This window comes from Pleurodeles waltl, chromosome 3_1 (assembly GCF_031143425.1).
Source record: "Pleurodeles waltl isolate 20211129_DDA chromosome 3_1, aPleWal1.hap1.20221129, whole genome shotgun sequence".
Lineage (NCBI taxonomy): Eukaryota > Metazoa > Chordata > Amphibia > Caudata > Salamandridae > Pleurodeles > Pleurodeles waltl.
The window spans coordinates 314,066,585-314,079,818 of record NC_090440.1 but is presented as its reverse complement, the minus strand read 5'-3'; the positions used below and the strand labels follow the sequence as shown (position 1 = coordinate 314,079,818).

Genomic DNA, 13,234 nt, shown 5'->3' with positions numbered 1-13,234 from the left:
CACACGGTTCTGGGACAGAGGCACAGGATAACAGGGAAACTGGAAGGACTGCTGTGCGACAGGGGGATGACAGTCCCAGGGAACCCACTCTCCACAGGGCACTCTCCAACATCATGGGAGCTTACCATCATTCCTAGGAGACGATGGCAACTGTACTGGCCAGAAAACCCAGCGGCTGCAGGTGGAACACTACCTTGGGATCAGGGAGGATTTGAAGTCCATTAACACCACCCTGGTCACCATTGCAGGGGTGCTGGCAGACCTTGTCAACTCCAGAGGGACACAGTGGTACAACAAGGGCCCCTGACACTAGCCTGGACGATGTACAGCCTGCCACCTCTGCCGGCGCTAGTGGAAAGGAGGCACCGCCACAGGAACAACAGGACACCAGCACCCCACCCCCTGCAGATGGAGAACCGCCCCGCAAACGGTCCCTGAGATCCAGGAACAAGACAGAGAACATTGCCAAGACCCCCGCCAGGAAATGAGACCCCCCTGAATGTCACCCTTCTGTCCCACTATGTCACCCTGTCCATCCTTGAACTGTCTTTGCTCCACTTCCAATGCTCTTTGGACAATGCACCTGTGAGTACAGGAATAAACACACTTCAATCACAAAACAATCTGGAGTCAGTCTGTGCTTTCACAAATGTGTAAGTGCAATAACTATGGAATATAGCAATGTCAATTTACTTGTTCACATATCAATGTAACACAGCTGTAGGCCAGCAGTAAACATAGCAGAGGGCACAAAGTGGGACTCAGATCTGTGAAATGGAAAGTCAAAGTGACAAGTCAGGGTCCATACACTAAATGAACATGACAGACTTATGCTAGTTCCAACAATAGAATGAGATGTGTGAAGCAGTGGAATCTTCTTACCTGTGTCTCACTGGAAGTATTGCATAATGATGTTGTTTCTGTTGCCGATATCCTCTTCTTCTGCCTCCTCTTCTTCACTGTCCACAGGCTCCACAGCTGCCACAAGACCACCATCTGGCCCATCCTCCTGCAGAAAAGGCACCTGGCGTCGCAAAGCCAGGTTGTGCAGCATACAGCAGGCCACGATTATCTGGCACACCTTCTTCGGTGAGTAGTATAGGGAGCCACCTGTCAGATGGAGGCACCGGAATCTGGCCTTCAGTAGGCCGAAAGTGCGTTCGATCACCCTCCTAGTTCGCTCATGTGCATCATTGTAGCGTTCCTCTGCCCTTGTCCTGGGATTCCTCACTGGGGTCAGTAGCCATGACAGGTTGGGGTGACCAGAGTCACCTGCAAATGTCGAGGGACAACTGTCAGACACACACTAACCCTTAGGGACAGCCCCATACCCAGACAGCAAATGAAACTGTGTGGGGACCTTAGGCTCACCTATTAGCCACACACAGTGCCTCTGGAGTTGCCCCATCACATAATGGATTGTGCTATTCCTCAAAATGTAAGCGTCATGGACTGAGCTAGGATTCTTGGCATTCACATGGGAGATGTACTGGTCTGCCAAACACACCATCTGCACATTCATAGAATGGTAGCTCTTCCGGTTTCAGTACACCTGTTCATTCCTGCGGGGGGGGGTACAAATGCCACATGTGTACCATCAATGGTAGCAATGATGTTGGGGATATGTCCCAGGGCATAAAAGTCACCTTTCACTGTGGGCAAATCCTCCACCTGAGGGAACACGATGTAGCGGCGCATGTGTTTCAGCAGGGCAGACAACACTCTGGACAACACGTTAGAGAACAATGGCTGGGACATCCCTGATGCCATGGCCACTGTTGTTTGAAAAGACCCACTGGCCATGAAATGGAGTACAGACAGGACCTGCAATAGAGGGGGTATCCCTGTGGGATGGCGGCTAGCTGACATCAGGTCTGGCTCCAACTGGGCACACAGTTCCTGGATTGTTGCACGATCAAGTCTGTAGGTGACTAGGATGTGTCTCTCTTCCATTGTCGACAGGTCCACCAGGGGTCTGTACACCGGAGGATGCTGCCATCTCATCACCTGCCCCAGCGGATGTGCCCTATGGAGGAGAACAGCGAGCAGAGAGTCATCCAACACTGAGGTATTACAATGTGTTATCTGCAGAAACTTTTTTAATCCGCAATGTGCCGGTATCTGTCTACATTCCAGGCCTAGATAGGTGTGACGCAGTTAACATCCAAACCATGTGGCCTCCTGAAATGGCGGCTGCCTGACTTGTAATGTGGGACAAGGGGATATGAGGTAACTGCGCTGGCGTTCTACACCGTCACTGTGGGCGGTCGAAGACCGTGGCGCAATTCTGCATTGGTTAACATTGGGCCCTATTGGTCCCAGGAGCCAATGACGATGTACGCTGGCAGTGACGGTACGCACCGCCGCGGACGTGACCGCCATTTTCTGTCTGTTCGCTCACTTGATACCTGACCTTCAACAGGACAGGACCTACACTGCAAGTGCTGCTGTGACCTGTGTCTGGAAGTGACAATGGCTTATGTGTCTGGGGAAAGGGCCCCTGCCTTCACTTCGGAAGAGTTGGAGAAACTAGTGGATGGGTCCTCCACCAGTACACGCAACTGTACGGTCCTCCAGACAAACAGGTGAGTACACTGTGAGCATGCTGCTTGGGCAATGCCTGTTTTAAGTGGTGTGGATGGAAGATACATGGGGGGGCTGAGGCCTGCATGTGCAGATGGGGAGTATATGTTCGTCAGGGCAAGGGTGGGAACTTGGGGACAATGAGTATGACGGTCCGGATGGGTAAGTAATTTCCTTTCCCTCTGTACCATTCCTCTAGGTCAGCGCCCACCAGAAGAAGGGTATTTGGCGTACCATCGCCAAGGACGTTCGGACCCTGGGGGTCTACCACAGACGGAGCACCCACTGCCGGAAAAGATGGGAGGACATGCGCCGCTGGAGCAAGAAGACGGCAAAGGCCCAGCTGGGGATGGCCTCCCAACGTGGGAGGGGTGCCCTTCGCACCATGACCCCCCTGATGTTCCGGATCCTGGCGGTGGCATATCCGGAGTTGGATGGGCGCTTGAGGGCATCACAGAAGCCACAAGGGGGTGAGTACACTCTCATTCAACTGACTCTGCGTGCATTACAAGGTGTCTGGGTGAGGGAGGTGGGCAGTGGGTTCCCTTAGTCCAGGGCGAACTTGGTAGGCAAGGTCCCTTGTGAGGCAGGCCATGTGGCACACGAAATCTACCAGTGGTAATAGCCATCAACACCTAGTCTGGCTCCTGTGACTTCCAGGTGTGCAGCAAGTGGCCTTAGGCCTCGTACCCCATGGTCAACTGAAATTTCTAAGAACTGTGCATGGCGTAGTGCAAAGGGCTGCTCCCTGTGTGTTGTGTCCGCCAACGGTAATGGTGTTGCATGCACTGAAAATGTCTTTCGTCGGTCTCCCCCCCTTTTTGTGGTCGCCCTGTTCTTGTGTGCAATTGCATCATCAGGCGGAGGAGCATTGGCACCGGAGCAGGAGGGAGCTGCAACCCACTTGGCCCTGGAGGGCGAAACAACTGAGTCTCAAGCCACCAGTGGGACGGAGGGCGAGGGGAGGTCCACGGCGGGGACAGGAGCAGACAGCAGTGACAGCGGCGACTCCTCGGATAGGAGCTCTCTTGCGGTGGCAGGCACCTCTGTGCCCACCGCATCAACAGGTACAGCCGCCACCTCCCTACCAGCACTGCCCTTCCAGCAGCCCCTCAGCGTGTGTCCAGTGGCCGCTCACCCAGGAGGGTGGGCATCTCCTTCACCCCAGGCACCTCAGGCCCTGCCCCAGTCAGCCCTGCTGCCCTCAGTGAGGAGGCTATTGACCTCCTGAGATCCCTCTCTGTTGGGCAATCTACCATTGTGAATGCCATCCAAGGTGTAGAGAGGCATTTGCAACAAACAAATGCATACCTGGAGGGCATTCATTCTGGGCAGGCAGCCCAACAGAGAGCATTTCAGGCTCTGGCCTCTGCACTGATGGCAGCCATTGTCCCTGTTTCCAGCCTCCCCCCTCCAACTTCCTCCACCCAGACTCAATCCCCTGTACCTCAGCCCATCCCAAGCATACCATCAGACCAGCATGCACACTCATCAACACACCAGAGTGGCTCAGGCAAACATAAGCACCACACATCCCACAGGCACTCACACAAGCACCATCCCCATGCAGAGACAGCAACAGCCACTGCCTCCACTGTGTCCCCCTCCTCCACGTCCTCCTCCTCCCTCCCTGTCTCATCTCCACTTACACATGCATGCACTACATCCTCAGCCACTGCCTCCATCACCACATACCGCTCACGTGCACTCACCACCCCCACTACCATTCACACATCCCCAGTGTCCTCTCCCAGTGTGTCAGTGAGCCCCCCTCCCAAAGTACACAAACGCAGGCACACACCCACCCAAAAGCCACCCACCTCACAACAGCCTCCAGCCCATGAACCTTCACCCAAATTCAGCAGACGTACACCTCCTACAACCACTACCTCTACCTCCACTCCCACAGCCCCTCCATCTTCCCATCCCAGTGTGTCTAAAAAACTTTTCCTGGCAAACCTTGATCTCGTCCTTTCACCTCCCCCCGTCGTTCCCCTAGGGCCAGGCTTTCCCGGTCCCAGCCCAGCAACTCAGCCACCAAATCCCCAGGCACAGTGGTGCCAGCAACTGCGGGGTCATCAAGTGCACCACCCATCACGACTGCCAGTGTGCCACGTAGTGAGCGCAAGGACATTCCGCCACCTGCCAAGGTGAAAAAGGTGCACAAATCCCAGAGGGAGAAGCCGAAAGTACCAGCCACCAAGGGCTCAGCAAAAAACAAAGCGGATAGTGGCAAGACAACTGCGGCACCATCAAAGCTGGGGAAGGGCCAAAAGCTGAAGAGCAGGTCAGGAGAGGGCATGGTGGCACCGACTGAGGAAACAGTCTTATACTTTCTGTCCAACCTGTACGGCGGCGAACACCGCTAGCTGCCCTGCCACCTGCACCACCCCAACACATCTACAGCCTCAGCAACAGTCCCCAGCTTCTTCCCCAGTGGGCAGCTGTCTGAGGCTGCAGGAGACGTCCTGCTGTGTCCCTCAGCAGGTGCTGAGCCACGCACCGCCGCCAGCACCGCCGCACCAGATACCGCCGCAACAGATACCGCCGCAAGCACCGGCACCGGCCCCGCGGCTTCCTCGGACACAGGCACCACCGCTGACATGGCTACCATCCCCAGTGGTCAGTCGTCTGAGGCTGGAGGAGAGTTCCTGGACCCTGGACAGCTTCCATGCGGCATTTCTTCCATCACTGTTTGCACATGAAGGTGAAACGCGCAGCCGCAGCAGTGTGGGGTATGTCGCTGCCACCATGGCGTATCATGCTACCTGAACCCCGCAAATCTCGTGGCATGCACACCCAGGTGAGGGAATTGTACCAGCCACACTGCACATGGAGCACTCTGGGCACAAAGCCCCCTCCAGAACCAGTGGAGAAAGGCATCCACTACCTCAGTCCTTGGAAGGATGAAGCACTCTGGGCACAAAGCCCCCTCCAGAACCAGTGGAGAAAGGCATCCACTACCTCAGTTCTTGGCAGGATGAAGCACTCTGGGCACAAAGCCCCCTCCAGAACCAGTGGAGAAAGGCATCCACTTGAGAGACTGTGGCTTTGCACTCCCCAGGATAAAGCAGTGGGCAAACCACCCACTTGAGAGACTTGAGAGACTGTGGCGTTGCACTCCCCAGGATAAAGCAGTGGGCAAACCACCCACTTGAGAGACTTGAGAGACTGTGGCTTTGCACTCCCCAGGATAAAGCAGTGGGCAAACCACCCACTGGAGAGACTTGAGAGACTGTAGCTTTGCACTCCCCAGGATACATCAATGGGCATGGAGACCCCTCGTGCAGCAGTGGCATAGTGCGTTCATTAGGCTGAGGTGCTCCCCCTTCCCCTCCCTCAGAGGTGCCTGTTTATTTTCGAACTGATGCCCCAGCAGTGTTCTCTCCGTTTCCAGTCAGGTATCATGTGTGGGCCTCGCCCATGCATTTTGGGCCCAATGGTCCACGGACAATGATTAGTACACCATCCGGACTTGTGTAGTTGGTGTACATATTTGTATATACTGAATTTTTACTTTTGACTAATGGATTTTTCATGATTACAATCGTTACAATCATTTCCTTTTTTTCTTTGCATTCTTTCAGGGGGTGGGGGTGAGTATATGTAATGTTGATGCATGTATTTGTGTGTATGTTGTGTGTGAGGGTGAGGGTGGGGGTGTTGCGTGTTGCGTGTGTGTGTCACTCTTTCCTCCCCGCTCTCCTGTGTTGTAGGTGCAGTACTCACCGTGGTCGCCGCCGCCGTTCGTACTCCTGGTAGAAGAGGAGGTAAACCAACATGGGTAACACATGAAATTCGGGCTCCATGGCGTCCTGGTTCCTAGTTGGGTGTCAAGAGGTGAGTGTTTTCCCTTCTGTGTACTGTTTCCGCCATGCTTTTGATAGCGTTGGTTCCGACCTGGAAAAGGTGGCGGATAGGCCTCTTGTAATACAGTGGGCGGTACTTTGTGGGCCTGTCTGTTGCCAGTGTCCGCTGCGCTGTTTGTTTCTACTGCCGTGGCGGTCAGAGTGTTAAAGTTGGCGGTTTCCGCCATGGTCGTAATCCCATTTTTTTTTTCGCCGGCCTGTTGGCGGTATTACCGTCGCTTTAAATCCGACGCCAGGGTTGTAATGAGGGCCTAAGTTTGAGAAAATGGCAGTTTCTCACATGCACTCATAAGATCCATAATTCCCTTGAAATGTTTAGACTGGACTTTTTTTCTAATCTAAAAGAACGAAGATTAATTCAATTTATCTCCAGGCCCCAATTAAACTGGTTGCAAACAGTGTAGCTTGGACAGTATTTTTTAGGGCTAAGTAGCTTTTAGTGAGGTTTTCAAAGCATATTATGTTATAGAAATTGGTAGAGTTTACGAGTAACATTAAGAATTGGAAAATGTGCTGTTTTAAGCCCTTCTTTTAGAGATTTTTATTATTCTTGTGAATCATGGCTTGTAACTTATCCAGTCATTGATCATGACATTTTTTCAGACTGGTTTACAAGCTAGCATGACTTTACTAAGTGGTGGCTGCCTTCGGGGTGAAGTGGCGGAGCTCACAAACAAAAAGACAACAAAAATAGGAATAAAAAAAAAAAAAAAGATTACCTCTCACCCGCCACCGCCTCGCTGCTCTTCTGCACTCACTGCAGGCTCCCAGCCTGCCCTGTGGCCAATCCTAACGCTGCTCTCATGCTTTCAGGATTGGCCTGAGCGGCCTGGCTTTGCACTCCAAGGCAGACTGGGAGCATGTGCCTGCTGTCTCTAACCCGGCAACGCAGCTCGGGGTGGAGAGAGCTCAGTGTGCATATGTGTTTGGCCATCCTGAAACGGCTGGCCAAACACACATGCACACTGAGAGGAGTGCACACCACTCCCCCTCTCTGCCTGCCATCACATGGCCCTGCCCCTTAAAAACAAAAAAGTTGTTTATTATTGTTTTATTTTTCAGTTTGCAGCAGCTGCCACTGACTTTACTGTGTGATATCGACAACAAAAGACATAAGTAATTGCATAAAAACGTACCCATAAATGTCCAACACTCCTATGAATGTATGCTGTTTGCCTGAAAACTGTAAGGCTCTGTTTATTCTCCCCACGATGAAGTCAAACAGGTGGGCATAAATATGCTTTGCCAAAGCATCTCTGGTGTTGACTGCTTGAAGTAGTGTCATGGGTTTGATCACCGTCTCTGACGTGGTTACGATTTTTCGATTGCACAGCCACTGAGCCACTTTGTCTGTTTCCAGATTCAGAAGTTCACAAAAAAGCTTTAAATGCTTGTCACTCCGCTTTAGAAACCAAAAAACAGAAGCAAGAAAAGAAGGTAAATGTTCTGTACCTATAGCGAGTGGTGACATAATTGGATTAAATAGTAACAGAGTAAAGCAATCATTACTTACTTAGTTGTTGACCTGATGCTCTACAGCAAGTGTAAGGAAAGATATTTGGAAGGTTATGCCATTCTGAAGCTACTTACCTCTCAATCACTAATCGAAGCATGCTAAATTGGCTGACTTGAAAATCACTTGAAGTTCAATATCTCAATACAGTAAATCTGGTATCTTTAATTGCAATTTTCATGGAAATTACTAATGGTTGTTAGCTGCTTGCTATTTCATTCCTCTACGACTAAGGTTGACCAGCTACACTGGGACTCGTGTATTTCATTGTGGCTAGGAAATTCCCTAGTTCAGCCCTCGAAAAACGACAATTCATTGCATTATATGTTCTTCACTGTTCACTTGCCATTATTTGGCAACATATTACACTGTCAAAAGGATCATTTTGCTCAACTTCTACTGTTTACTAAAATGCATTTTTTCAGGATAGTTACATGTTGCTACTAAAATTGAAATATGAATTCTCCCCTTTGATCCAGTTCATGCTCGACTTTACATAAATAAAGCTGCTACCAGCATCACAAATACCAGAAAGATGAATAATAGAAAGACAAAGTGGTTAAAAAGTCGAACAAAACATTTCCTAAAAACGAGGCATTCCAATCTACATTTGCAGCATTTATGAGAAACAGTTACAGCACTTTTTATTGTTCTGTCAGCAGGAAGCAGCAGTAGAGGAGCAACACCATCAAGGCTACAGCCCTATGTAAGCAATCAGTTAAGTCTTCCATCACCATTTGGCCAATACCATTATGTCCGGAGATGTGAAACAGTCTACAGGGGAACACAGATACCCAGTTGAGACCTGAGTGAAACGTAGTATCAACAACAATGTCTCAACAGGTATCAATTCGATACAAATAATCATTGACAAAATTATACAAAACACATAAAAGAGGGAAGATAATCAAATATATAACAAATATTTCAAGATTCAATTATTAAAATGACCAAAATAGCATCCATCTTTATCCTAAACCGTGACTGCAGAAAAGTGAACAGACAGAGCTCCTGAACAAATCCCCCAAACCGTGCCTGTGAAGCACACAAAGAAGAAAGAGAGTAGAAAGCAGCTACTATGTAGGCAGTCTTTTAAAGTCCTGGTATATTAAGTCAATATTGTTTTTCAGAGTATCAAAATTAACATGCAGGTCAAGAAGCCTGAATTCTGCTGCTTTAGTTGTGGACGACGTTTCAACCTTATACATTTAGGGTCATCATTAGGACCAAGAAAAAGACATGGACAAAGTGGTGCTGCAATCAGAAGTCAAAGATCTGTTTAGAGAAAAGAAAAATAATACCACCAAGGAAATCCACCAAGGAAATCTAATCAAAGACTCACCAACCAGTAAAAATAACGGCCATCAAAGGGATAAGACTTCCATAACTTCCAAAGTAGAAAAATAATATGCCCAATAGGGAGAAACTTCCTAAAAAGGGGGAGAGTAAGAGGAGGAGGTTACTAATTACCATAAGGATTATTAGTATGTATGTCAATTCTATATCTTAAAAAACAAACCAACCTGTCCACTACCTGGATCGCAATTCAAAAAGGCTTCGAATAAGGGGCTGTAAAATATCCAATTCCCCTCAACTAACAAAGTCACCCTATCCAACTAAAAGTGTGGTAAAGAAAAACCATTACAGCATAACAACCCCGAAAGTCACAAATAGCAACCAGGTAGTCAAAAATGTATATGTCACTTCCAACCAATGAATCATATTGTAACAGGCCGCTCATGCAGCTTGTAAGTAGAGAAATAGGTGCGTATCCACACACACGGAGCAAGAGCAACCCAAACAAATCAAGGGTTCCTGAAACAAAAATAACGGAAGCATAAAAGTACTCAAGTTAATTTGTTTGAAAGTATATAATCACTAAAACGGGGGTCCAAATGAAAGAGTTACCTGATGGGAATCAAATTCTCCTGTATTCAACTCTGACTGCCGACATCAGCAATTCCTCTACGTGAAGTGAGCAGTGAAATCAAGCGGCTTAAATGGAGGGACAGAACACTAGATTGCCTAGAAAGCAGGTCGGGCAGTGCCCCGGGGGGTGCAATAAAAAGTGTCAACTCACGCCTCCTGAAAAGGAAATGGAAAGAAGACTTCCATAACGGACCCAGGAGAATAGAAAAATCAAGTCCTAAAAAATTGATGAAAAAAGGGGGAAGCTGGTGGGGAGTCCAAAAATATAGATGCCTTATAGATCAACTGCCCTGGTAAAAAAATAAAGAAGTACTGGATTATATAATTCCAAATAATCTTGTATATGAATAAAATAGCTTACTTTTGGAAGCAGCTAATGATGATATCACACTACTGGACACACTTCACAATGAGGTACATAAATTTATATAAAGCCATTGATCAATAATTTGGATAAGCAGGAACAATCACTATTTAGAAAAATCATATATATAAAGAAAGATCATAAAAAATTCAACATCTGCAATCTATCAAGGGTAGTCTATCAAAATAGAACAAAGGAAAATCATTACTTTTAAAACAAACTGTTGCATTCATCTAAAGTGTTTAAACCATTATTAACAGTGTCACATTGTGTGATCCATCTGCATTTACGCAGTTTCAGCAATTATATCAAATCACCCCTGCAGGGGAAGTGTGTGTACATCAACAACCTGCAAGATCAAATCCATCTCAGTATGTTTACAAGCCAGAAAATGGGAGACCAATGGTACATTCTCCAACTCACATCTAATCCTACTCTTATGTTGTGTGATTCTGGTCTTAATCATTTGAGTAGCCTGCCCTATATAAATCAAATCACAAATGCACCGGATGGCATAGATAATTTTTTTTTTTTTTTGTCGGGCAATTAATGAAGTGTTTCAAAGGGTATTTTTGGTTTCCCCACATTGAATTCCTTGGAGTTTACAGTCAAGGAACATACACTGCAACTCTGGCATTTATAATGTCCCACAATAGGCAGTAGACCTCAACTAGAGGGAATGGTGTGGTCAGTTCTTAATTTAGAAGCCTTTGTGACCGTGCACACTAAATGATCACTCAAATTTTGACTTCTGTAAGAAAAAAGAGGGGGTTCAGAGAAAATCACAAAATTACGTAGCACACCCCAGTTTCTCTTCATCATTTTGCTGACATGATTACTCGTGGGACAAAAGGTGGATACAAAAGCAATACAAATATTATTTTGTCTCAGTTGTAAGTAAAACCTCTCTAGGGCAATACCACGCTCATTTGAGAGAACGTCTCAGAAGTCGCCGGGCAGCCTCCCAAAAATAATCTTTTCTCCACTTACAGTTCCTCTGTATTTGGAGAAACTGTCCATAAGGCAAGCCATCCCATAAACCCCAGGGGTGGTTACTTGAGTAAAGTAAAAGTGTATTTCTCTCAGTGGGCTTCCTGAATAAACGAGTACCAATTGTGTTCTCACTACATTGAAAGAGGGATCTAAAAAAGGTAGTTTATCCTTGAGGGCCTCAAAAGTGAGTTTCAAAAGATCTTGCACAGAATTTAGCCAATCTACAAAAGAATTCAAAAGGATTGAATCTCCACACCAAACCATTAGGATATCATCTAAGTAACGTCTCTAAAAAGTCACATGTTTCAAGAAGGTGCTCTGATGAAAGGATCCTGTTTTTTTCCAAGTTACACACATAAAGGATTGCAAGTTAGGGGCATAGCAAGCTCCCATTGATACCCCCTTCTTCTGAAACTAAAATGTATCCTTGTACAAGATATAATTGTTAGTCAATGTGATCTGTAACAGATCCTCTAGAAACTCAGTCCGTAGTATAGTAGGCAGAGGGTGCAAGTCCAGAACAGGACACGGTTGCTCCTCTGTCCATTCCCATTTTGTCACTAAGTGGAATGAGGTGCAATAGGCTTGCTGATTACATTCCTGACTGTGACACGATGGCAAGGGTGTGGTTAGAAACATCTCTCATTACTGTAGCCTTCATGAGACTGGGAATGGAAAGCATCACAGTGTCAATTCTAAAGGGGAGGGGAGGAATGGCACTCGCGCCGATAGAGGCAGTGCACTTTGTGATTATTAAGACATTATTACACACAGTTTGCACAAGAGGTGTACAGCTGCTGTCCTGACCTGCATTCTGCCTCTGCTGCTGGACTGGTTTAATGTGGAATCTGATGACATCCATACTTGGCACAGATCACTAGCTGAATTAATCAATCAAAAATAGCAAATAAAAAATGGCTGCTAACTCGCATACTGCTGTATACTATACAATGAACAGCACTGTTAAAGCTGAATACAAGTTTGATTTGAAATCTCAGCACAGAAATAGATGCAGAAGGAATGCTATAGAATATTTAGTCATGACAAAATCTTAACTCAGCCATAGTAAATAAAATCTTCAACATAGCTAGACCCAGTATTATTTGTTGGACTGCTTTGTTGTGTTATGCAGATTTGTAAAGTGCACTATCACCTAGGGTATCCTGGTTCTAGGAAGGTAAACGTCTAGCCTAGTGGACTACTCTAATAGCCAGGCCATCAGCTTCTTGGGGAATTCATGAACTGAGGAAGAAGCTTTTATCTGTAGCAGCAGGTTGTTTCACACTGTAGGAGCGTTGTACAAGAAGGCTTGACAACCGGACCTAGTTTTCTGTATGTATGGGATTTGTGCAAGTAGGAGTCCAGACGAGCAGCGGTGTCCTGAGGGTTTGTGAAAGCAGATGCGATTGTTGCGGTATGCTGGGCCAGTGTCATGTACTGAGTTTGAAATGCTGGTGAGGAGTTTTTACTTTTAACTCATTTATGAATGGGGAGCCAATAGAGCTACTTCAGATGTGGTGTGATGTGAGTGCAGAATGGGAGGTAGAGAGTGATTCTGGCCGGTGAGTTCTGAATGCTCTGCAGTGTTCTGGCGGATTTGTTGTTCCCATGAGAGAGGGTATTCCTGTAGTCAAGCTTGCTTATGACCAGGGCATGTGCAATGGTTTTCCCGGTGCTGATTGGGAGCCATTTGAAAATCTTCTTAAGCATCTTCAGACTATGGAAGCATGAAGTAGTGACAGCATTGACTTGGGCAATCATGTTCAGTTTGCTGTCTAAGATGATCTCAAAGTTCTTGGTGTGGGTTGGTGTCTGCCCTAGCTCTTTAGGCCACCAGGTGGAGTATAACAATGTTGTGCTCTTCCTGAAGATCACTATTTCTTGAAGGTGTTCAGATTTAGACAGTTGGGGGGTCATTCTAACCCTGGCGGTAAAAACCGCCAGGGCGAACGACCGCGGTAGCACCGCCAACAGGCTGGCGGT

The 13,234-nt window shown here is 47.4% G+C and overlaps 1 protein-coding gene across 1 annotated transcript in view; it reads right to left on the bottom strand.

Moving 5' to 3' along the window:
* The window catches only part of MYO5C (myosin VC), a 717,152-nt gene that overhangs the window by 526,604 nt on the left and 177,314 nt on the right, over positions 1-13,234 (bottom strand). The window contains exon 10 of the mRNA XM_069222459.1: positions 7,589-7,854. Coding sequence (XP_069078560.1) covers positions 7,589-7,854 — 266 coding nt within the window. The remainder of the gene's footprint in view (positions 1-7,588; positions 7,855-13,234) is intronic.